This window comes from Ambystoma mexicanum, chromosome 10 (genome assembly GCF_040938575.1).
Source record: "Ambystoma mexicanum isolate Mex_15411 chromosome 10, UKY_AmexF1_1, whole genome shotgun sequence".
Lineage (NCBI taxonomy): Eukaryota > Metazoa > Chordata > Amphibia > Caudata > Ambystomatidae > Ambystoma > Ambystoma mexicanum.
Genome location: NC_090932.1, coordinates 507,758,930 through 507,783,032, shown reverse-complemented (window position 1 = coordinate 507,783,032; position 24,103 = coordinate 507,758,930). Strand labels below are relative to the sequence as shown.

The 24,103-nt window shown below is 44.1% G+C and overlaps 1 protein-coding gene across 1 annotated transcript in view; it reads left to right on the top strand.

The window, feature by feature from the left end:
* The window catches only part of CEP63 (centrosomal protein 63), a 1,157,239-nt gene that overhangs the window by 1,015,467 nt on the left and 117,669 nt on the right, over positions 1-24,103 (top strand). The window contains exon 13 of the mRNA XM_069618054.1: positions 23,376-23,581. Within this exon, the coding sequence (XP_069474155.1) occupies positions 23,376-23,581 (206 nt within the window). The remainder of the gene's footprint in view (positions 1-23,375; positions 23,582-24,103) is intronic.

Here is a 24,103-nt window from a genome sequence, read left to right as displayed (position 1 = left end):
AGTTTTTGGGATCCGGTGGTGCTGCAGTAACTGTTCGGGGGATTAATTCTCTGCTGTATTCTCACCATGCAGGGCTTATTTGGGTCGTCTGTATGTACCTGCCCCTCTTTTTTACCATGAGGTGCATTGCTTACCCCAATTGAAACCATCATCATTGCACTATTAAGTATTGCTTTAGCATAACCGCGAAGTCCCAGCTGGCAAGTGCAGAAGATCACCAGCACGAACACCACCACTGACACTAGTATCTTCACAAACAAAAGCAATGCATGGACCAATAGGTTTAGAGAAAACAGGAATCTTTTGTGATTTTCTCAAAACTTGATATGATATGGTATTTATTTCCCATAACATAAACAATAGTTATTTAATTGTACTTCTTTAACACACTAAAATATGCTCAACCTTTACAAAACTTTTCCCATCATTCATAGTCATACTTCACTCATACAAATCATCTTCATACTAACACAACTTCAAAAAATGGGTGATGACTATTCCCAAACAAATATTGGTTTGTAATATCAAGTCCAACACACTTGTGTCTTGTAGATGTGACCCTCTGTCTGTGTTATTGCAGGGGGTTTCTTTTTTGTCGTCTACACGTGTTTCGGTTGTAGCATAATGTGGGCTGACACTGCTTGGCCCCAAAAGTTATAGCCAACCTTCCTCAGGACGGGATGCAACAATACAATCTGTGTTGCATCTTGATAGGATTTGTGAGCCTTTCAATCTAAAAGAATTACAGAGTAAATATACTGATTACCCTCTCTCCTTTGAAACCTGTTATCTTCATATTTTTTGACAATTCATGTCTATAACTAAACAACATTCTCTATCTGTTGTTTTTTCAAAACTCACCTGCACTGTATGTTCAGCGGGCGGTGGTCTTGAAAACTTGGATGAATCCCTGCTTCGGGTAAGGTCTTCACTCAATGTGGAACCAATAGGTATGTGTATGTCCCTATAATGAGAGAATCACAAAACATACCCCATTACATGATAAAAATTCAGAACTTTATTCTTCAAGATCTAACTTTCTGATTTGTGGTAATTACTTTTTTATATATACGCAGAGAACTTACTCCTTTGCACTTTTCTTTAAGCCAAATCAAGGTAAATTGCTTGGTGCGGTCCAAACTAACCTTTTGGTAGCTGTCTTTGTATGGATAGTTGGATTAATCACACAGGTAAGATCCCACGGTATGTATTGCCCTGCGGAGGGAGAGACAAAGAAGCATAGAGAGCTAAGTAATGGGCTACTAATTGCATAGTCCCTATAGTATGAACTGTGGGTGCCGTAATACACACATCAGCGGTATTCTAGTTCTACATCAGCGATTGAATCATCCTAATTATAGAGACTGCGGAGGAAGAGACAAAGAAGCAGGGGAAGGAACTGGAACGTCTTGAAAAAGGAAGAATTTGTAGAAAATAAAAACATTCAGGATGCCAAAAAACTACTTGAAAATCTAGATATTGAAATTAATATATTTAGACAAATCAATTTGGATCGAAATATATTCATATTACAAAAGGATATTCTAAACTACAAAGAAGACAAAACATATCCGTATCTAAAAGAAGGTTTTTTCACTAACCCAGTGGGTAATCAAAATCAGAACCTGCGGCGCAACAAGACGGTAGTTACTTTTTCCAACTCTTCAGGATCCTCCAGTGGATCAGATCCATCTCTAAGTGGATCAGCTGGCCCATCACAGAGAGGCCGGGAACAATTCCAACAACAAGGTTTTTTCAGAGGGGGCCCCCGGAGACGACAACGGACAGGACAACAACAGGGCGTCAGGACCAGACAATGGTACTCGAATCAATAACCTCGGATTCCATCCCAGTTTTCAATTTGTCTTCACACCCTTTGAGCCAACTTAAAGCTGATCTTTTATCAAAGGGATTGTGATATGTTCCTGTTACTAAAGAAGAGCCATTCAACGTTGAACTTGAATTACATCGTTTCTTCAGAAACATTAGACTGAAACATTGCTTTGAAATATATTTACCCAGTCAAAAACGTGAAGGAGCAGATGGGTTATCAGCTGCTTCTGCAGAGATTAATATAAAGAACAAGTCGAATTTTATCCCCCCAGCACATACATGCCCGTCTGAAATAGTCACCTAAAATAGTGACAAAACAGGTATTAGACTCCATCAAAAAGAAGAATTACCAAAAAGATAATCTCAAAAGGGATGAGAGAATATGCCTTAAAAAACTGAGTGACATGGAAAGTTTGACAATCAAACCAGCGGACAAGGTTGGGGGTATTGTCCTGATGGATACCATCAAATACGAGAAGGAATGCCCGAGACTTTTAGGTGATACCATCTTGTATAAAAAAAACTCGATCGAGATCCGACCTTAAGACTCCAAGAGGAAATTAAGAGTCTCACATATCATGCCCTCCAGGAAAAATGGATATGTACCGATGAAGCATGATTTTTAAACAAACAACATCCCAAGAAGGCAGCTTTTTACATACTGCACAAAAACAGGGAAAATCCCCCTGGCAGACCTATATTGTCTGCTATAGAGTCCCTTCTGGAACCCTTGTCCATTACAGCGATTTCTTTCTGAAACCTTTTGTGCTCGCAATGCCCTCATATACAAAGGACACCATGACATGATCAAAATATTGACGAAACTAAACATTGAAGAAGACGATCTAATAGTGACCATGGATGTGGGATCCTTGTACACTTGAATACCACAAATGGAATGTCTGAGTGTATTAGCAGAATACCTAGATACTCGCCACATCCCACAAAATCCACCTACAGGTATCATCCGGGAATGTTCCAGAATTGCAATGACGGAAAATGTCTTTCTATTCAACAGACAATTGTATAAACAACAAAAGGGGGGTGAGCATGGGGCAACATTTGCCCCACATGTAGCGAATCTTTATATGGGCAATTTTGAGGCAAGTTACATATCCAATCTCCTTAATAACACCACAGAATGCAGCCAGAATTTGCCAATAAACTACGGTTATGGCAAAGATACATAGACGACATGTTCTTTGTCTAGAAGGGGAATAGCGCATCCCTATTGCTTTTCCACACATGGATCAATACATGTGATGAAAACATTAAATTCAAGATTGAGGGGAGTAAGGATCAGATCAGCTTCCTTGACCTGATGATAAAGAAATTGGGTAACTCGCTCACTACCACACTATACAGAAAGAAAACGGACACAAACACATTGCTACATTATTCTAGCTTTCACCTGGATGATCTAAAATATAACCTACCCTAGGGCAATTTTTACACATACGGCGGAACTGCACAACGAGGATAGATTACAACGAACAAGCCGCACATTTGAAAGAATGACTACAGACACGGGGCTACCCCAAGAAATTGATAAAAAACTATTTGAAGAGAGCAGCCAACACAGACAGGGAAACATGCCTGACGAGTAAGGAAAAACAACAGAGTGACAGGTTAGTCTGCGTGACCACGTACAATCCGGTCAGCAATGACATCAAGCGAATCATCAAGCGCAACTGGAACCTCATAATAAATCCGGGCACACTTTAAAAAAAAACAATGTTTGACTTTAAGCGCAACAGTAATCTGCGCCAGAAGTTAGTGCATACCTACCAAAGCAACTAAAAGAATCCACACTCATGAGTCAATGGGGTTTACCGCCCATATTCTGGGCATTACAAGTGCGGTAACTGTGCTGTATGCCTGTGACGGAAACAAGACATACATTCCAACATGGTACCATCACATGGACACTGAAAAGTCACACAAATTGTTGCACGAAAAATGCTATCAACATAATTTCCTGCCCTTGTAGTCTGCTCTATGTAGGGAAGACTACAAGGGAGATAAGAGTAAGGATAGGGGAACATTGCTCGTGCATCCGTAACCGAGTGCCAGACAAGCCTTTAGTTGAACACTTCAGTGAACAAAATCACAAAGACACCGATCTCAAGTGGTTTGTGCTACAAATCATCAGACCAAAAACCCGTGGGGGAGATATGTCATCAGGCCTACACAGACTGGAACAACGGTGGATCTACCTTCTAGATACAGTACACCACAGACTTAACGTTTCAGTGGAGTGGAATGCTCTCAACAGACACTAAGAGGATTCTTACTTCACCATTATAGCCTGGGCAAAAATAACTCCTTTTTCTAAAGAATTTTTCCAAAAACTTTTCCAAAAAGATTTTTTCCAAGAAATGTCTCCAAAAAGAGTTTTTTGGATCTATTGGCACTGGAAATTAATTTAGACCCATCGGGCTATGAGGGGCAACTAAATACAGAGCTACATGCATGGATTTCCTCAGATAGACTACAGATCCCACAATGCATTAGATGACGCTGATTCAATGTTGGTTCTCACGGCCATAACATAATTTTTGATGCCCGCCGTAGCGGACTATGAAAATACAACTGTGAATAACAGCACATTATGTGCTCTATTATTCAGGGGCAATTAGATGCCTGCCACAGAGACCAAGAGGCAAATTACTAAGGTTAAGCTTTTGCAACAGTGCCATACGCATGGATTTCTGCAGATAGACTACGGATCCCACAATGTATTGGGTGATGCTGATTCAGTGTCTAGCTCTCACAATCATATCACAATTGATGCCAGCGCACATTTGACTACGAGAATATCACTGTAAATAGCAGCACATTATGCGCTTTATCATTTAGAGACACATAGACGCCTACCACTGAGTAGGAGGGACAGATTTACGTTAACGTAAAGGTCCTGTAATGGTCCATTAAACCTCAACATCTCACATCTGAGAAATATAACCTTACTTGTAATACACACGTACTTTGTGTACGTGCGATTACATTAGTGAGCCGTGTCTCATCAGGCATTCATGCAATGCGTGTTAAGACTGATTCCTCTTTCTTTATCCATCATTATACGAGGATAATGATGCTGTATACAGACGGCAAGTTACCATTCTACTGCAGAGGTCAGACGTGCGCGAGACCTACACCTTCTGACAGGCGAGTGCTCATAGATTAGGCAGCCCCCGACCTCGCGTGATACTGCACACATAACAGGGTGCAACCGTTGCACCCTGTCAGCACTTGAAGGCGCAGGGAGCGTTTGTGACTAACAGACGTTTCTGTGTTTTGTGTTTCTCTTTAGACGTAGACATCCATGGCTAGTGAGAGCTAATGGGACACCGCATACGCTGATGTGTATAACTAGAATACCGCTGATTTGAGTATTACGGCACCCACAGTCCATACTATAGGGACTATGCAATTAGGAGCCCATTAGTTAGCCCTCTATGCTTCTTTGTCTCTCACGCCGCAGGGCAATACATACCCTGGATCCTACCTGTGTGTTTAATCCAACTATCCGCACAAAGACAATGACCGAAATGTTAGTTTGGACCGCACCAAGACATTTAACTTGATTTGGCTTAAAGAAAAGTGCACAGGGATAAGTTCTCTGCGTATATATAAAAAAGTAATTACCACAAATCAGAAAGTTAGATCTTGAAGAATAAAGTTCTGGATTTGTATCATGTAATGGGGTATGTTTTGTTATTCTCTCATTATAGAGACATACACATACCTATTGGGTACACATTTAGTGAAGACCTTAGCCAAAGCAGGGATTCATCCAAGTTTTCAAGACCACCGCCCGCTGAATATATAGTGGAGGGGAGTTTTGAAAAAACAACAGAGAATGTTGTTTAGTTATAGACATTGTCAAAAAATATGAAGATAACAGGTTTCAAATGAGAGATGGTAATCAGTATATTTACTCTGTAATTCTTTTAGATTGAAAGGCTCACAAATCCTGTCAAGATGCAACACAGATTGGATTGTTGCATCCTGTCCTGAGGAAGGTTGGCTATAACTTTTGGGGCCAAGCTGTGTCAGCCCACATTATGCTACAACAGAAACATGTGTAGACAAGAAAGAAACCCCCTGCAATAACACAGAGGGTCACATCTACAAGACACAAGAGTGTTGGACTTGATATTACAAACCAATATTTGTTATTATTGTTAGTATGAAGATGATTTGTATGAGTGAAGTATGAATGATGGGAAAAGTTTTGTAAAGGTTGAGCCTATTTTTAGTTTGTTAAAGAAGTACAATTAAATACCTATTGTTTATGTTATGTGAAATAAATACCATATCATACCAAGTTTTGAGAAAATCACAAAAGATTCCTGTTATCTCTAAACCTATTGGTCCACACATTGCTTTTGTTCATTTATACTTACCTGGAGGACTATAGGGAATGACCAGGTCCCCTTATATTTTTGAAATTGTGCAGCACAGCCCGTGGCTGGAAGGGCATTGATTGGAATTAGGTCCACTAAGCTATGGATAGTTTGAACCTTTTTTCGTTTACGGACGAACATTACAAAAAACTGCTTGAGACACCTGCTCGCCTCACTAAAAACCAAATAGCAGAATCAACAGGGTGGGGGGGAAGACAACACTGAGAAAATATTGCAAAAAAAGAAAAAGATCATACGCACAGAACTCCATGGAGAGTTTATGTTGAAGTATCTGACAGCAGGAATTATCCAGGATGGCCTCCAGGTGAGGAACATTCCCTGTATTTTTGTAGATAACCCAAAGTTTCAAAAAAACTTTAGCGGAGTTGGCAATTGCTGTTCACGCGATTGGATCATCCTAATTATAGAGACTGCAGAGGAAGAGACAACGAAGCAGGGGGAGGAACTGGAACGTATTGAACAAGAATTTGTAGAAAATAAAAACATTCAGGATGCCAAAATACTACTTGAAAATCTAGACATTGAAATGAATATATCATACCAAGTTTTGATAAAATCACAAAAGATTCCCATTATCTCTAAACCTATTGGTCCACGCATTGCTTTTGTTCATTTATACTTACCTGGAAGACCATAGGGAATGACCAGGTGCCCTTATATTATTTAAACTATTATCTTCACAACTGCTCCCATCCATGACGGTGCACACGAGACAAGATAATTGAACTAATCACTCTTATGAATCCCTTCTTCCATTTGCATAAGTTCTCCAAGGGTGTACACGGCCTTGATTATTTGTGTGAGAGACCCACTTGCTGCATCATTTGGGGGGATGTAAGTACAGCAAGTTTCTCCTATTTTTTTTTTTTTACAAACGCCTCCTTGCATTGCTGTAAGCAGATCAAGCATGGACCAGTTCTGCAACGTCATTAAACGAATGGCTTACAGTTCAACCTTGTTCGCATTAAATCTTTGTTCAGTGTAATTTGCCAGCTGTATCGGTTCCCACCTAACCATTTGCAGTCATTTGGCATTGGCTGCTGCTTGTATCCCTGGCACTAACAGAGAAGCGAAACATGCCTCTTCTTTATTTTACAGTGTGTATTGATCAGGTATTTCATGAAGCAGTTGAGCTGAGTTTATTTCCTTTTCAAAAGTATGTTTTCCTTCTTCCCCGGCAAGATCCGAAAGACAGAGGGCTGTAGTGGTGATGCAGGGGCGGTAGGCCCCTGGGTGGCATGGGGTTAACCATGCTTCCTGGTCTCATCATTAGGAGTGCTTCAGGGACCACAAAGAGAGCTGACTGCAATGTGGTCAGCAAGCATATGCTCCTGGATGATGGTGGGAGGTGCAAAAACGGATGCTGACCCCAGACCCAGTACATGTCCCTTACTGCTGCTGTTCCTTTCTTAAGATCTGGAATGTTTGTCACATTGAGTTGTCATTGGTGCCCACAGAGACCTTGCCTGCATTGTAGAAGCACAGTTCATATTCTTCTTGTTTCTGCACCTTCACTGACTTCTCCTTTGCTACAATCCATGTTAGTTTTACCTCGTGCGTCACCCAGTATTCTTGACATGCTTAGTTTACCCTCTGAATCACTTTTTCTGTGACCGATAAGTCCACCAGCCATGCAGCTTATCACAGTCTCTTGCTACCGATTGGCCACGGACCTCACTCCTATCTGCATGTATGGTCTTTGTAAGTGCTTCAGGCTTCTGGCATTATGGCACCTTGCTTTTCATCTGGATCCATCATCACAAGGCGTATGCTGTGCACTTGGAACTTGCTTCGCAACCTAAATAGTGCCAGTGGGACAGGACATTGAGCATCCAAAAGCGTAACCTCTTATGGTATTAAAACTTTGGGGCTCACCACACTTGTGCTATTAAGGAGCAACTAGAACAACTCCCATTTACCCTCATTTTCCCCACCAAGCTCATGTCTGCATACCTACTGTTACTCATTTCTGGATTATGGCCATCCTCTTTCATGTCAAAAACCTAATACACTACACTACTAGTACTTATTAGTCCTAGTTTGCCTTCTAAAACGTTTTAATATTCTGGCATATGGCACATATAACTTTGTATCAGATAATATACTTGTATTCATTTCTCGTGTTATCACATCCCTATTTACCGGTGAAAGAGTGTTAATATCCAGTATTGTGTTATTGTCCCCATTCTGATATGTACACCCATCCCTGGTACACACCTCCCTCGGGTATCCCCCCTTTTATATGTTCCAATCATATAAAATGACATACTAAATATATTCCTAAACCAATCATAAAGATACAAAATATTTTCAATGTAAAATGCAGCACGCCATATATATGGAAGAGAACACAGTACTATCAAATCTCTTGTTAGTTCTATATTGTACATTAGCGACAGGCACATCGATAAGTAAACGCATCTGCATTGTTAAAAATAAAAAGAAGGAAATTACGATACTTAACCCAAAACAATGACAATATACCAGTGTATGTAAATGTAGAATAACATGTCATTCAGTTGAAATAAACAATTTATCAAGACCTATATAAAACTCATAAACATATGTACATTCAGTGAATTACTCTGTAACTGTATGCTCTCTCTCTCTCTCAGTAGACACTACTTATGTACCATTATCAGGCTCGCTAGTGGGGGGGGGTGCGGCATTGGGGGCCCTTGGGACATGCGAAAGGTGCACCCAATATCATAACTTCCGGACCTTCACCGCAAACAGAGTGGCACAGACAACGGTAAAAGGCCCATTGTATCCCGGTACACTCCACCTGCGCACAAATTTCCTCACAAACACCCAATCACCCAGTGACAATTGAAGAGGCTATGAAGGCATTGAAGTAGATGCAGCACTGGTTGGTTCTTCAGACAGCCGTGGTGTTATCTGTTGAGAAATAAATGTAATCGATCTAGTCAAGACAGTTAGGTAATCTTTAAATTCCTCCCACAGAATGGACACTGCCGTGTGAGCATCAGAAGCCTTCCTTAAAGGAGATAGAGGCGTGTGCAACCGCCTGCCTGTTACCACCTCATGTAATGATAAGTGATGATCCTTACAGGATTGCGTGCGCAAACTGAAGAAAGCAAGAGGGAGACAGTGCACCCACTTTCTCTTAAGGGTGGCATGCAACTTTGAACGTTTTGCTTTTAGCAATCCACTGATCCTCTCTACAACCCTGTTAAATTGTGCACATTCGATGCTTAAGGCATAGCAACGCAGTCACTTCTTTAAAAGCTCATTAAAGAAATGGGTCCCATTGTCTGACCGCAGCACATCGCAAACACCCCAACGAGGAACCACCTCTCTCACAAAAAATTTGCCAGCGCATTAGCATCTGGATGCGCACAAGGACCTGCCTCAACTCACAGGGAGAAGGGACATACCACAAAGAATAAATATCTACACCTGTTAAACCGCTCTCCCATGTCAGCGTAATCAATACAGAACTCCCTAATTGGCCCAGTAGGGCGGGTTAATGCACCTCGTATTGTTTGCAGGGTGTGACCAGTACTGTAGGTTTTTTGGGTAATGCAATTTATCACCAGTTTACTAAGAACTTCCTGGAGATTGGGAACAAACTAGGCCTCCTGTATATCTGCGGCAATATGCTGCTTTGACAAATGAGACGGATGATGCAACTGGTCGAAGGTGACGAGCAACAGGTTGTGTTGCATGGCAACATTAACCGTGCTCCCTTTCCGCCATAACAAATCAGTACACCTTCTTTTCTGCCACACTTCCTTCTACTCCTGAGGAGCTCGACCTTGTAGTTCGATAATCTGTGCGATTGGAAGTGAAGTGTATAGGGCCGGCAACTGCTTCTGTCTCCGTGCTACGGGATACTTGGAAACGATAGCCACTGGAAGATAAACGGCATGTTTGGCTGCTGCATCCACAGCGGCGTTCCCGGGTGAAACTGTGTCTATTAGTATGGGTGGTGTATTTAACCACCGCCGTCATGGAGGGCTGGGAAAGAGCTTTGATTTGTTTATCCAATAATGCTGCATGTTGAACTGGGGATCCGTCAGCCTTCCTGAACCCTCTCCTTCTCCACCTTGCAAGCCCTGAGTGCACTGTTGTGGTGACATAGGCTGAATCAGAATAAATAGTCACATGACATCCCTGTGATGCTTGAAGTGCTTCAATACGTGCTATGAGTTCAGCGGCTTGAGCTGAATAATGCATGGGGAGCCTTCTTTGTACAGCCACCTCATACTCCCCATACGCTACGCTCACCTGGTCTCTTTGGAGGCGTTGGGACACGGTTCCATCCCTGCCGGGGGTGAGGTTGCTCGGGTCCGACTTCACCCTATGCGCTTATGTGGTGACTGGTGGTAATAGGTGATGCTGCTCAGGACTGCTCCTGCACGGAGAATAGGGGGTGTGAGTATGCAAGCTTGTGCGCCTGATCTCCTTCAGACCCCTTCTCCCAAACCGTGGTACCCGTGGCATGCGCTGCCCTTGAAAGCTCAACTGTTGATTAGTTTTGGCGAGCACTCCGTCCTGCTGCTTCTGGCAGGGGCGCTTGTATGATCTGGACTGAGCTCCTTCACTGGTCCCTTGCACTTGGTAATGCAGTCCTACTGCGACTAAGCCACTTTACTTCAGGTAAGTGTTCCTGTTTGCCTTTGTCTTTCCTAGTCTGTTTTTGTTGTATTGTAAAGTTTGTTGTCTTGTATTGCTGTCCCTTCCACTTTTGATTTCTTCCCTTGCAGGTGATGTTGCCGGCCCGGCCAAAGCTGCGGAACTCGAGGCGGCAACCGCAGGGAATGAAGAACATAGCTGCAGTGGTACAGTAGCTGGTAAATTGTTAACTAGGGGGCGTGCAGGGTTCAAATGCGGCGCGGCCCTAGGACGGATGTTCTAACCTTATCTTTCTTCTTCTTCACAGGGTCCGAGTTCGTGGATGCGGAGTGCGGTGCTACGGCATCGGGATCAAGATCAATGGAGGTCAGGAGATGAGTCTGCAGATGAAGCGATGAAGCACCGGTTTCCTGGAGGTGGGTATGCAGGAGAACACCTGGTTTCAAGGTAAGTTAACTGGTCCAAGCTGCAGTGAGCGTCACGTTCCACGCGAGTGCACAGTAATGCGAAGCACTGGCCTTAAGGATGGAGCAGCTTATAAAGCTGAGCTTCTGAAGCCACGCCCACCAGGTTTAGCCTGCCTGCCACACCATGCCACACCCGATGAGTCAGCACATGAAGACCCGGCCTAGGGAGCCCCACCCGATGGTTCTGCACATGAGGATGTTCTTTGGAATAAAGGCTTTCAGCTCCTGGGTCCAGCCAGGGCCCCTGTGTTTATGGGTCCCAAAGGGACATAAGTGAGTCAAGTGACCCGTTGCCCCCATCACTAGATGGTGTGTTTTGTGTGTTCTGGGGCCTGTGGCATGACACCATACACTAGGCGGACAACTTCTGCACCTGTATGTCTTAGGCCTGTCCCCTGATCAATAGTGTCTGACCCGTCAACGAAAAGGATTCTCCCCCTCCCCACCCCCCAAAGCGGGCTATCTTTTGCATTCTGTATGTCTTCCTCCTCACCCTCAAATGTCCCACAATCATGCCTATCCAGGTCTTCCTCAATACACAGTTCTGTCAGAAATGTAGCAGGGTTTACGGTCTTGCAGCGTACTATGTGAATGTTTGGGCTGGATAAAATAACCTCATACGCGGATACTCACTGTGTAGTAAACATTGATTTGGACTGCTCTCAGATGGCAAACACTGCATGCTCCATATACAATGTTACGCAGCACCCTATGGTGATTGTGGAACTCTTCTCCATTGCGAATGCAGCAACGGCCAGCGCTTGCTTGCAAGGGAACTGTCACTGCATTACTGAGTCTAACACTCAGCTATAATAGGCCAATGGCTTGTGGCCCATAGTGCTCTTCTGAGCGAGTACTGCCGTCATCATCTGACCATTTGAATAGGAGAACATGTAAAACTCTTCTGTAGTCAGGGGTTGCTAGCATTGGGCCTGTGGAAATGACCTCTAAGTTTGTTAAAGCTCGTGAGCATGTCCTCTGTCCATTTTATCTTATTGTCCATGTTATCTTATTGTCTGTCTTTTGCATTTATTTAAGGCCTTGCAACAAGGCTCTAGTATGCGCAGCGTTATCTAGGATCCACGCTCTACAATAATTGCACAGCCCGAGGAATTTCTGCATTTCTTTGACAGTTTATGGATGGGGAGCACTGCGCACTGATGGAGCCCCTTCTGGTATTATTTTCTTGCTGTGGACAGATATCAATTGGCCCAAGTGAAGAACCTCTTGGAGGCAGTATTGCAACTTGGCTTTATCTACTCTGTACCCCTTATTTGCTAATAGCTGTAAGAGTGTAATAGACCCTCTGGCACTGTTGTTCACTGTTACTGCATACTAAAAAAGCCATCCACATATTGAATGATAGTTATGGGTCTGCATTTAGTATTCTGTTGCAGATACTAGGGGACTCACAATACCCTTGTGGTAATCTTGTGTGCTCGTACCTCTTTCCGCCATATGGAAACGCAGTGAGATATTAAGAATCTGGGTGTAGGGGTATAGAAGAGAATGCATTTTTCAAATCTACAACAGTGAAATGTGATGCTTGTTTTGGGATGCTGCACAAAATGATCACAGGATTAGGAACTACTGGAAATTCTGACTGGACAATGTGATTTCAGGGACAGAGATCTTGGATCATTCTTCAATTCAACCCCTTTGCCTTTTTTATCCAGTATATGGCCGTGTTGCATGGGGAACTGGAGGGCACACTCATTTTTTGGTTTAAGAGTGCAGAAATGGTATCACTTATCCCCTCCTCTGCTTCTCTGGACAGCAGGTATTGTTTCACCCGGGGTAATACTGCACCTGGTTTAAGTGTTATTTGAATGGGCGCCACTCCCTGTAAAAGGCCGAAATTATGGGCATTGGTTGTCCATAGCTTCTCAGGAACCTGTTCTATGTCGCTTTCAGTGAAGGGGGCACTGTGACAAGGGCCAACATAGAACACTGTACCTTACGTATTGCACCATTATCTCACAGGGATGCAAATCGCTAGCACAATCACTCTGTCGTCAACCCGATCCTCAAACAATTCTGCATCGGATACTTCTTTCAAGGGTACTTTTGGCTCAATGCACAATACGGTGCACTACTCACACCCATCTGAATCGGCCCCAATTACCACAATCCTGTTCTTTGACACCACCAACCCCTGCAGGTCCAGTGAATTTTCTCTGCTACAAGTTATGGGGTCACAACAGGTCTGAAGATAAAATCTGATGGTACCCGCCAACAAGATTTTCCAATCTGGAGCACAGCATCAAACAGAACTGTGTTCCAGTATACAAACATATCTGGATGAACAGGAAATGCTGCGAACCATCACCTCTCCTCCTCAGGTGTTTATTATCACCATTGCTCTCATGGCACACATTCCTGAGGTAGCACATATTATTCCTTGATATGTAAAGGAGATGGGCATATTTTTTGCTTAGGAGGTTGCGCCCTAACAAATTTACTGGTGAGGTTTCCGAATACAGTAGAGGTGCACGCACCACTTTGCCTCCTAATTTGATAGATACTTCTTTCGTAAAAAAGGAACCGTTGCTACAGCCCCAGAGAAGCCCTGCATGTCGAGAGTTTCACCTGATAACGGGAAGTCTCCTTCACTAATGCATGATTTAGTGGCAACTGTGTCAACCATAAAGATGATTGTTTGTTTCCTAGCTCAGTGCCCACCAAGAGCTTTGTCAGGATATGTATTTGTACCTGGGAACTTGGAAGTGTTGCCTCCCAGGATACTTAATCCTTGTGTCATGGCCACTCAGTCAGGGACACAGTTGTTGCCCATCCTCCCTCGTATGGGGCACTCCAGAGCCCCTTATGAGGCACAACATGGAGCCAGGTGGGTTTTGTCCTGGCACCTCTGGGGCGCCAGGCTCATGAAGAAAAACAGATCATTGGGAACGTTCCAGGCCCACTTCGTACATACATCTAGTATTGGGTGTGGCAGGGCGTGCCCAGCCAGGCTGCTCAAGGTCGTGGCTAAACAGCCCAGGGCTATATAAGCCCTGCCCTCACACTGATCCATGTTTCGCGTTACTTAGCATCTTCATGCAACATGACGCTCACCGCCGCTTGGACCAGCTTACTTACCTTCTGGAAGCCAGCGTTCACCATCTCACCGCATCTGCATACTCACCTTCTGGAAGCCAGCGATCACCATCTCATGACATCTACATACTCACCTTCTGGAAGCCAGCGTACACCATCTCATCGCATCAGCATATTCGCCTCCTGAAAGCCAGCGTTCATCATTGCATCGTATTAACATACTCGCCTTCAGGAAACCAGCGATCCTGTTTCCTACTCCAAGCTCATCGTCCACGGAGTCGGGCCCTGTAAAGAAGGAGAAAGACAACGTTAGACAATTGAAACTCAGCAGCTGGGGGTGGCGCCGCATTGGGACCACACGCACATCCTCGGAAGTCACTCACCTGTTGCCGGGCCATCTTGAACTCGTTCCCTGTTCGCTCCGGCTGCCATCTTCATCTTCACAGCTGCCGGGTCACGACATCACCCACACGGGAAAAGAGCAAAAGAGAGACATTAAGGAAAGAACGAACAACATTGCCGGAACAGATGAAACAAACACCGTAAAGCAGGATGAAAGCAAAACGGACTATACAAACAAAAAACACTCACCCGGAGAGAAGTGGATTAGTCGTAGCTGGGCTGGACAGCAACACAGAGGGACCAGTGAAGGAACACCGTCCCAATTAAGCAAGCGCCCCTGCCGGAAGTAGCAGGACAGAGAGCTCATCAATCAAGATAAACAGGTGAGCCTTCTATGGGCAGCGCAACCTAGGGGAACTACACCGTAGTTGAAAGGGGTCTGGAAGGGAACTCTGGTCACAGACTGGCATACTTACGCCTCCTTTACATTGACATAGGAGCAATCTTGAGCAGCACTACCGCAGTAACTGTACAAGTGCAGAGGGAGAAGCCAGGTGAGGGTGAACTAATCCCTGGGAGGGCTGCAACCATGCCCCAACGCCCCTGCAGAGACCAGGTGAGGGTAACACCTTGGTAATGTGTCACCGTCCCATTAGGAACAGCATTGCTTTCAGGCATTTTCCTTCTTCTCTTCCCTGAGGGCCCTCAATCGCGCCAATTCCATTTGCGCTGCCTTCAAAGCCTCTTCTAACTCCTGTTTCCTATCCATTGGTACGGCAGTGTTAGTATTCGTTTGATATGAGGGTGGTGGCACAGATGGGGGTGGTGCTGTGGCGGGCGATTACACATAAGTTGGATTGATAAATCCAGTGGCAGGAAGAGTTGGGTAATATCCTGCTGGCGGTGGAGGTAATGTTTTTTTCTCCCGATACTGCTGCTCTAACAAGACTTGGGGCTGGGTCATTTCCACACTGGGATTTACACTCATTGCTGTACTCTGCCCTCCATCATCTTCCATAACTCTAAAATCTTTCTTCCTTTGGAGCTTTTTACCTTTATATTTAGCTGCCAAAAATGTGTACATGTGTTCCAGTATCCCTCGGTTGTTGATACCCTGCTCAGGCCATGGGCGAAACATACCCTCTTGAGTGTCCACTACCCACTGCTTATGGTATTTCTCATTTTTATCTTTGTACAACAGCAATGCACTACACATATACTCTAACAGTGTGACTACCCCCGTCTTAACACACTTTATAGAAAATCTAGTTTGTCTTAAGCATTCCTACCAATCCTTCACTCCCGTTATCCCGTCCCTCCCTACCCACACTTCCCTTTCTGCCAATCACTGCACGCACACAATACGCACACCACTTCTTCCACAGGAACTCCCTTGGCCCCCCCTACTGCACAATATATATCGAAAACACGAAAATAACAAGCTAAAACAACAAACTAAAATAACCACTACATCACCTTATTCCCCCACCCGAAATATATTGGGCACATGAAGTCAAGCTCCCTAGTTATATGGAGCCCCTACTTTTGTATCCTTTTACCTTTTTTCAAAATATGGCGCCTTCTTCTACATTACCTCGGAAAGAATTCCACTTCTCCATTTCTCTTCTCATGTAATAAAAATATGAAATGAAGTGGTCTGGCAAAAACAACACAAGCAATGGGTTATAAAGGTATACAGCGTCACAAGTGACGTGACTCACATAAGTTACAAATCCAGGTAGCAGTTTGATGCGACTTTATACACATAAAGCCTGCTCCATACAGGGTGCCAGGCAATTGGTCCCAGCATCTTCTGTCCATCTTCTTCCACATGGGGATCTTCGGCTTCTGTCATCGGGTACAAGGACCCTGATTGGAAATTTTGCTATGCAATTCATTAGTTCATAACTTCTACAGTGCACCTGGTATCAAGGACATGACCGAGGAGGATACCTTTGAGGTTGTGATAATCTTCTTAGAACTACAGGAACCCCTGCTCCATTCCCAGACACTCCGGAGCCTCCACAGCTTTCCCACCTGTTGCATAAACTTGTTACCTTCTCCACTGGCACCTCGTAGCACAAATCACATTAACTGATGGTGGGGGCAGGTCGCTCCTGCTTCTGATCTTCCTGATCGATTGCCCATTTTACAGTTGTATGGCCAGGGGTCTTAGGCTGGTCAGTGTTCTCGAATGTTTGTGTCTGGGACTTGGAGGTCTCAGGCTTCTATAACTTCTAGATCGGGACGTCAAAGGCCTAAAGCCTGCACCCTCTTTCTCATGGAATAACTTCATCTTCAAAGCTCCATTCCGGCCCTCTCTTGGCCTTGAAGGGAACATTCCTTCTGGGTTGTTCCAATGCTGGGCCTCGATTTGAAGATGGCGTCTAGCTTCTAAAATGGAGTTTCATTCCACACATGCTGTTAGTACATACAAATCACTATATTTGCACTATGCTCTCGCTTCTACATGTGCCCCCCTGCATTCTCTTGACCCCCCAATAATCTTCTACAATCCTCTTGTTCTAAGTCGCAGAGGGGCCTGGGGCTGCTCCCCAACAAGGGTTAGCCAGGGAAAACCCAATACAATGGGGTATGATGGTGTCTGAATCACAGCAAAAGCGATGACTTCCATATAGTCAGTCATTCGTAATGATACAGGTACCAGAGTGCTGACGTACAGGACCAGATGCCAATGGCGTGCCATCGATGACCTCTATTCGGCATTCACTGAATTTCAGTAGTAGTGGCATTGGAGGTCTTTGCAGTGAAAGCATAGTCGATGTAGTTCCCGGATGCCCCTGAATCTATCAGAGCAGTCGTGGCCTTATTCTTTGTTACCGTGCTCCAGGACAGGTGCTGGTGCAATAGGCAGTGTGTAAGAGACCACAAGGTTTTCCTTGTACAGTGGGCTTATTGTTCCCTTGTGCTTCCCCAACAAGCCCTCTAATTTCCCGTCAATTTTGGTGGTTTTAATGGGCAGGTAACAAGATAGTGTCCACTTCCTCCACAATAGCGACATAACCGCTTAAGCCATTGCCTCGTCCTGTCAGCCTCCGAAATGGTCTACGCAATGCCCCCAAATAGTTTCCTTGCCGGTTTTCTTTGGTGCTGCGACAGGTGGTGGAGGTAACTGAAAAACACACTCTCCAGTCTTCTTGCGTTTCCCTCGATGTTCAGTCAACCAATGGTCAATCCGGAGCACATGATTGATCATGTCCTGTAAGGAGTCTGGTTCTGAGCTGTGGACCAGCTTGTTTCTGTATTCTTCATGCAGCCCCCTGCGGAATAGTTTTCACTGGGCATTTCTGGCCATTGAGAAGCGGCAGCTATCTGGAAGAAATGACTTATGTGGGGGATCAGATCCATTTGTCCTTGCTTGAGGTCCAGTTGTCTGTTCTGCGCTGTAGAGGAAAGGTTGGACGATTGAAAAGCTCCCAGGAATGCTTTCTCAAATACTCCAGTGCTGTTAGCGGCGAAATAAGAGGCTGCCCATGCTAAGGCCTTCCCATTCAGATTGCAGAGGATGAATCCAATTTTTGCATTGACATGTTGGAAATGTTGGGGATGGAACTGTATTTTGCAGTGAATGCAAAATTCCATAAATTTATGTGGATCCCTGTCGTAGTTAAGCAAGGTGTGGTGAGCCACAGTATTTCTGTCCGGGGTCTCTATTCATGGCATCTCAAAGGATGGTATTTTCCTGCTTTAGGGATGCTATTTGCAATTGAAGAGCTTGTAACTCCTTCCTCTGGACTTCCATTTCATATTCAGAAGATAGGCCTCTCAATCTGTCCAGCACGGTATCCCAACGCTGTTCGGTACCTGTTCTTTGGTGATTTGGGTGTCCAGAAAGGCTTCAGTGTCGAGAAGAATCTGACCTCAGAAGGGCACCAGAGGGCACGATCTGCTCCCTGCAACACAGATCAGCTTCCCCAGTATTAACTTGAAATAGGGACAACAGCAAGCGCTGCAGCGGGAGCCGGCTGCGATAGATGCCAACAGAAGGCAAAGGACCAGGACACGCAGCAGAAACGGTCAGGATGCAGGTCGTAAAGGAAGTCCACTGATGACGGACAGAACACACTGAAGAAGCAGGAGTGAGGCAGGAAGGCACGTAGATTTAGTCTGGACTACAGCTGGGAAGAACATGAATAGAACAAGGGAGCTGAAGAGAGCCAGGAAGAGGGAAGGAAAGGCTCAGACAGGGGACAGGCAAAAGTACAGGTGGCGTTAGTGGAACCCACTAACAAAACACTGGTACGGAGCACGTTGATACGCATTGTTTTCTGGCTGCACTGGGTTGAAATGCCTTAGTGCAACGGGACCGAGGCTCCCAACCTGTAATTAAGTCACCTTGGCAACCTAGTATGCCACCCAGAGGGCGCATGCGTGCAGGCACTGAGCCAGAACTTTGCACGTGCGTTCTGTCAATATGGCGGCACCCGCAATTCGCAGAGCGTTGAAGTGGCCCACCTGCTGTTCCAGCCCCTGCGCCTGCTGCAGCCCAGCACTGGTGCTGCCGAGTTGCTGCTGGCACTGCAGGAAGCACTGAAGGCACCAGCACTGACGGTCTCCATGAAGGTAAGTGTGGGCTGCAATCAGGGGTGTTGCTAGGCATTGAAAAGATCAGGGGCTAAGCTAATGTCGGGACTGGCGGGATTCGGGGCTAGCTATATCCTTTTAGTTGTAGCCCCTGAGCTTCTATCCGGGGCTACAGCCAAAAGACCCGGGGCTATAGGCCCCTTAGCCCCCCCCTAGCAACGCCTCTGGCTGCAATGGTGACCATGGGGCATGACAACTACTCACCAAAAGACATCACCATGTGTCTCCTCCCTACACATTCTTGCTGAAAATTTCTTGCTGAGCAGTCGCCCAGTTCGCATAGATCGCTGACCTCAACTCATACAAAAACCTTGACACCCTCTTTGTCACCGAAACACGGTTTACCCCATCCTTTCCCCATGTTTTCTATGTTCTCCTCTCCCCATACTACTGCATCCAACATACCGACTGGCCTTTAAGGGTAGGAGGTGGAGTGGCAATCATCCACAGAAGCGATTGACCATGCTCTGTCGTCGCCTCTCCCAGAACAAGCTCGTTTGAATCACTTGTCTGCAGGTTCCTTTTATCTCACAAGGAATCCATCACCTTTCACCTCATCTACAGACCACCTCACAGGAGTGACGCTGACATCACCAACTTACTCTCCTCTGCCAAACTAGTACACACTAATAATGTCCTTCTCTGAGATTTTAATGTCCCTGAGTCTTACGACGACAACCACACTCGAAGCACCCTTTTTGCAATTATCGGATCCATGGACCTTAAACAAATTGCACTTTCGGATACACACAACAACGGCAACATCGTAGAGATTCTCTTTACATCATCTCCCATCATCACCTACAGAGATCCTATCCCACTCGACTCGTTTGACCACACGGCCAGCACGCTGTTGATCATCCATGCGATGACGGCCCACAGAGGTAAGGCTAAACGCCCCCACACTGAATGCCGCTCATTCAAAAACTTCCGGACAATGAGCTAGAAGCAAACTTCGCAGACTTTCCCACAACATGGAATGTGTCGGTCCTCCAATAATTATTTAACAATTCAGCTATGAATCTGGTGGACACTCATGCCCCCTAAAAACCACCCGGGCTAAGACCAAATAATATGCCCGTTGGTATCCCCCAAACTCGCCTCAAACAAATACTCTGAGCCCTAGAGAAACAGTGATGCAAAAACCGTAACCCTGGAGATCTCGCCAATCTCAAATATCTCAGCGCCAAACATAGGATTCTGATTAACGTGGCTAAAGCTGCTTACTACTCCACTACCATTGCGGCAGCCTCTAACAGGAGAAAAGCCCTCTTTGAAGTAGTACAACATTGTACCAACCCTCACTCATTAACTCATTATTAATGCCACCCTCACAGAATGGTTATTACCAGACGCCCTCAAGACTGGTCTCATATGACCTCTTTTGAAAAAAATGACATTATGCTCAGACGACCTGGCCAACTACCGGCTCATTACGAACCTTCCTTTTATTGACAAAATCTTAGAAAAAGTAGTTGCTACACAACTACTCACCAGAATCAATCGACTACACTTCCTAAACCACTATTCTGTCCTAAGTGTAGCATTGAGATGGCCATCATCCAGGTGGCGGATGACACCCTCCGAATGATGGATAAGAGTGACTTGTGCCTCCTCATCCTCCCTGACCTCTTGGCTGCATTTGAAACAGTAGATCATCATATCCTCCTCGCCGACCGGCTGGGATTCACTGGAACTGTCCTGAATTGGTTTACCTCCTACCTTTCAGGCAGACACCAGGCTGTCCAGAAGAACACATTGCATTCCAACCGACTGCCGGTCTCCTGCGGAGACCTCAAGGCTCCATCCTCTCACCAATCCTTTTTAACCTTTACAAGCAGCCTCTGGGTACACTCCTCGGAGACCCTGATGTAGCCATCCACCAATACGCGTATTGGTACATCTGTATAAAAGACCCACAGGACATCAGTCACCTCCGCAATTACCAAGCAGTCATCACGTCCAGGATGTCGGACGCCTACCTTAAACGTAAACTAGACAAGACCGAAATCTCTGCTTCTCTCATAGAGGCCAGTGCATTAGAAACCGACATAAAGGAATACGCAGAGGGCATGGGGTATGAAGGATCAGGCCTTTGTCTGGAGTTGCTTTGTTTGGTGTATGTTCCTGTCATGTACTTCTTCTATTACTGCTATTAACCATTTATTGAACCTACCTATTCTATGTCGAAAACGGAGTTCGAGTCTTTTCCTCATCAATACAAAGTCAATGTTGTCTTCAAAATATGAACTAGAACTTTTTAAATATATATTCCATGTTCTCCATACAGCAGAGAAACTAAATTGTAGCCATAGGCGAATATACTTAGCTTTTGTTATAATCTTAGTGAAGCAACATTTAGAATCTCTGTTTATATATTGTCCTATAATTAGGGAATCCTGGGAAATGGTCCCTCTGTTTATTTCACAGGTAGTGAATAAAACTTTATGGATTAACTTCATATTAATACATTTGAGTTTATAGAGCACCATACATTTGAAGGGTGATTATTTGTTTCAACTGCAGTTTCGAATAGTTAGGCTTTTTGAAACAAGAAGGGCCTCCTTTAGTTAGTGTATTGGCTCAAGAGCTGTTGGAGCTTTTCTATGAGCTTTTCAAATTGTTTTAACTCTTGGGTTACCCGGTTAATGTCTTAATAAGTCAATGGAGCTTGGGATTTAATTATTGATTTGTATTGAAATGAATTCATATATTTTTCTGCAATACATTTATTTGTACCATGATAATAAAAAATAGCTTACTGTGTAAAAGAAAAAACATCACTGGCAATAATGACATGATTTGTGTTCTTCGTGAAAACACAAAAAATGGACCTTGGTAATTGAAGCTAGAGAAATCTGATATACAATCGCTAGACAATTCTGAACTAGAAAAATGTTTGTTTTTATTTTCAAATAGCGTTTTTAATACTGTTTTCTCATAGAGCACATAAATTCATATATATTTGACATCTTCTCATTCATTTCACCATCCATACACTTACCCATTCCACACATCCAATGATCAATTTGTACAAAAACAACAGGTAGTTGAACCTGAACGTGAAAAAAACACCTCAACGCACACTTCTGTTACACCTATGACAATTCTTTTGTGTTTAGTTATGTAGAATAGCAGTACAGCCGGTTGTATACGAATTGTTTGTTTTACAACTGTTCGAATTACAATTGACCTTTTCACAATTGACCGAATTGTGAAGGTCAATTGTAACATATATGTGGGGGAAAACCCCCCACAACCCCCCACCCAACGCCAAACCCCCATATATATATTCAATTGTGAAAAGGTCAATTGTGACCCTTTAAATTCGGTCAATTGTTCATTCGAACAATTGTAAACGAACAATTTGGGTAATACCGTACAGCCTATTCACAGGATCTATATATGTTTTGGTCTTAATCTAACAGCCTTTTTCCAGTTAGTCTACCCTTTTGATGGTGCTCTACTATCAAATTGAAAGGAGGTCAGGGGGTTCCCTAAATAGTGTTGATCTCCCACTCTTGCGTGACACACTTTCAAATTAACCAGTACTATGCGCACATTTCTAAAATAATCCTCATTCTTGAATATCCCGGTGACCATCCTTGAGCTTCTCTACTCCATATCAGTGACTACTCTCGCTTAAGAGCCTATATTTCTTAGGTTAAACATGTCCACGCTATTTCACTGCTGTTGTAATCGGTGATCCCTTTTGAATTCAATGTATTTGTTCAAGCAAAGCAACATCTCAGTGTTAAACATTTAATTATTTACTTATCAACCTGGGGTGAACCATTGCAGATGGGACACAAGAAGAAATTTGGGGTTGAGGCTCAATTTCTTTCACAACCCACATTGTATTCTTTCTGGAAAATGTGTTGCATTGAAATGTAGATTACAACTAAAGTATGGCTTAGAAAATAAAATACAAAGGTACAGAGCGGAAGAAGGGTGAAGGAACAGACCCTGTGCTCCTCTTTCACTTTAGACCTTGGTCTCTTCCGGCTGTGAAATAGGACTTATTTCTATTTCCCTTGTTTAGGTGGACGATACTTCCCTGATAGACCTCCGTGAAAGATGCATCAATGCTTTGAATAACCTGGTAACAGAAAACCAGCAGCTGCAGAAAGAGTTGTCAGAAACACAAGCAAGGCTGAAACTATCAACCCTAGCATGCCAGGAAAAGTATGAATGTGTGTTGCTCCAAACCCAGGCTAAATTGTCAGAAATCCATTGTGAGGACCTCAGGTGAGTCACTAGAAAGCATTGAGTGATGTGCCCTCCATGTAAACATTTATCAGGTTATGATGTGTGACTTGCAAGGTGCATGCATTGAATTTGTTTTTCTTGCTGTGTTTTCTGACGTTATGTTGTGACACTGAAGATAGTGCACACAGTACTACTAATGATTTGTAGGCACATGCAAGCGTGTCCTGTGTGTTTCATATCAAGTTGTCTTTTTTAATCATAGAATCTTTTTAGGCCCCATTGCCATTGGTAACTCTTTGAGCAACTTGTTGTAAAAAGGTCAATATTTGGAACTCTGTTCTTTTTCCAAGTTTTCAGCAATAACGTTGTAGATACATAAAGATGTCAGCAACAACTACCACATATGTTACAGCATGGCTTCCGCCTAGAAACGAGATCAAATCACAAGCATATCTAACCATCTGTGTATGCCTCTGTATCAAACACATTGATGTGCTGATCCTGCTGTTTTGCCCATAAGTCAATAATTGATATATTAACTTTGGCAACTGGTATGACTTG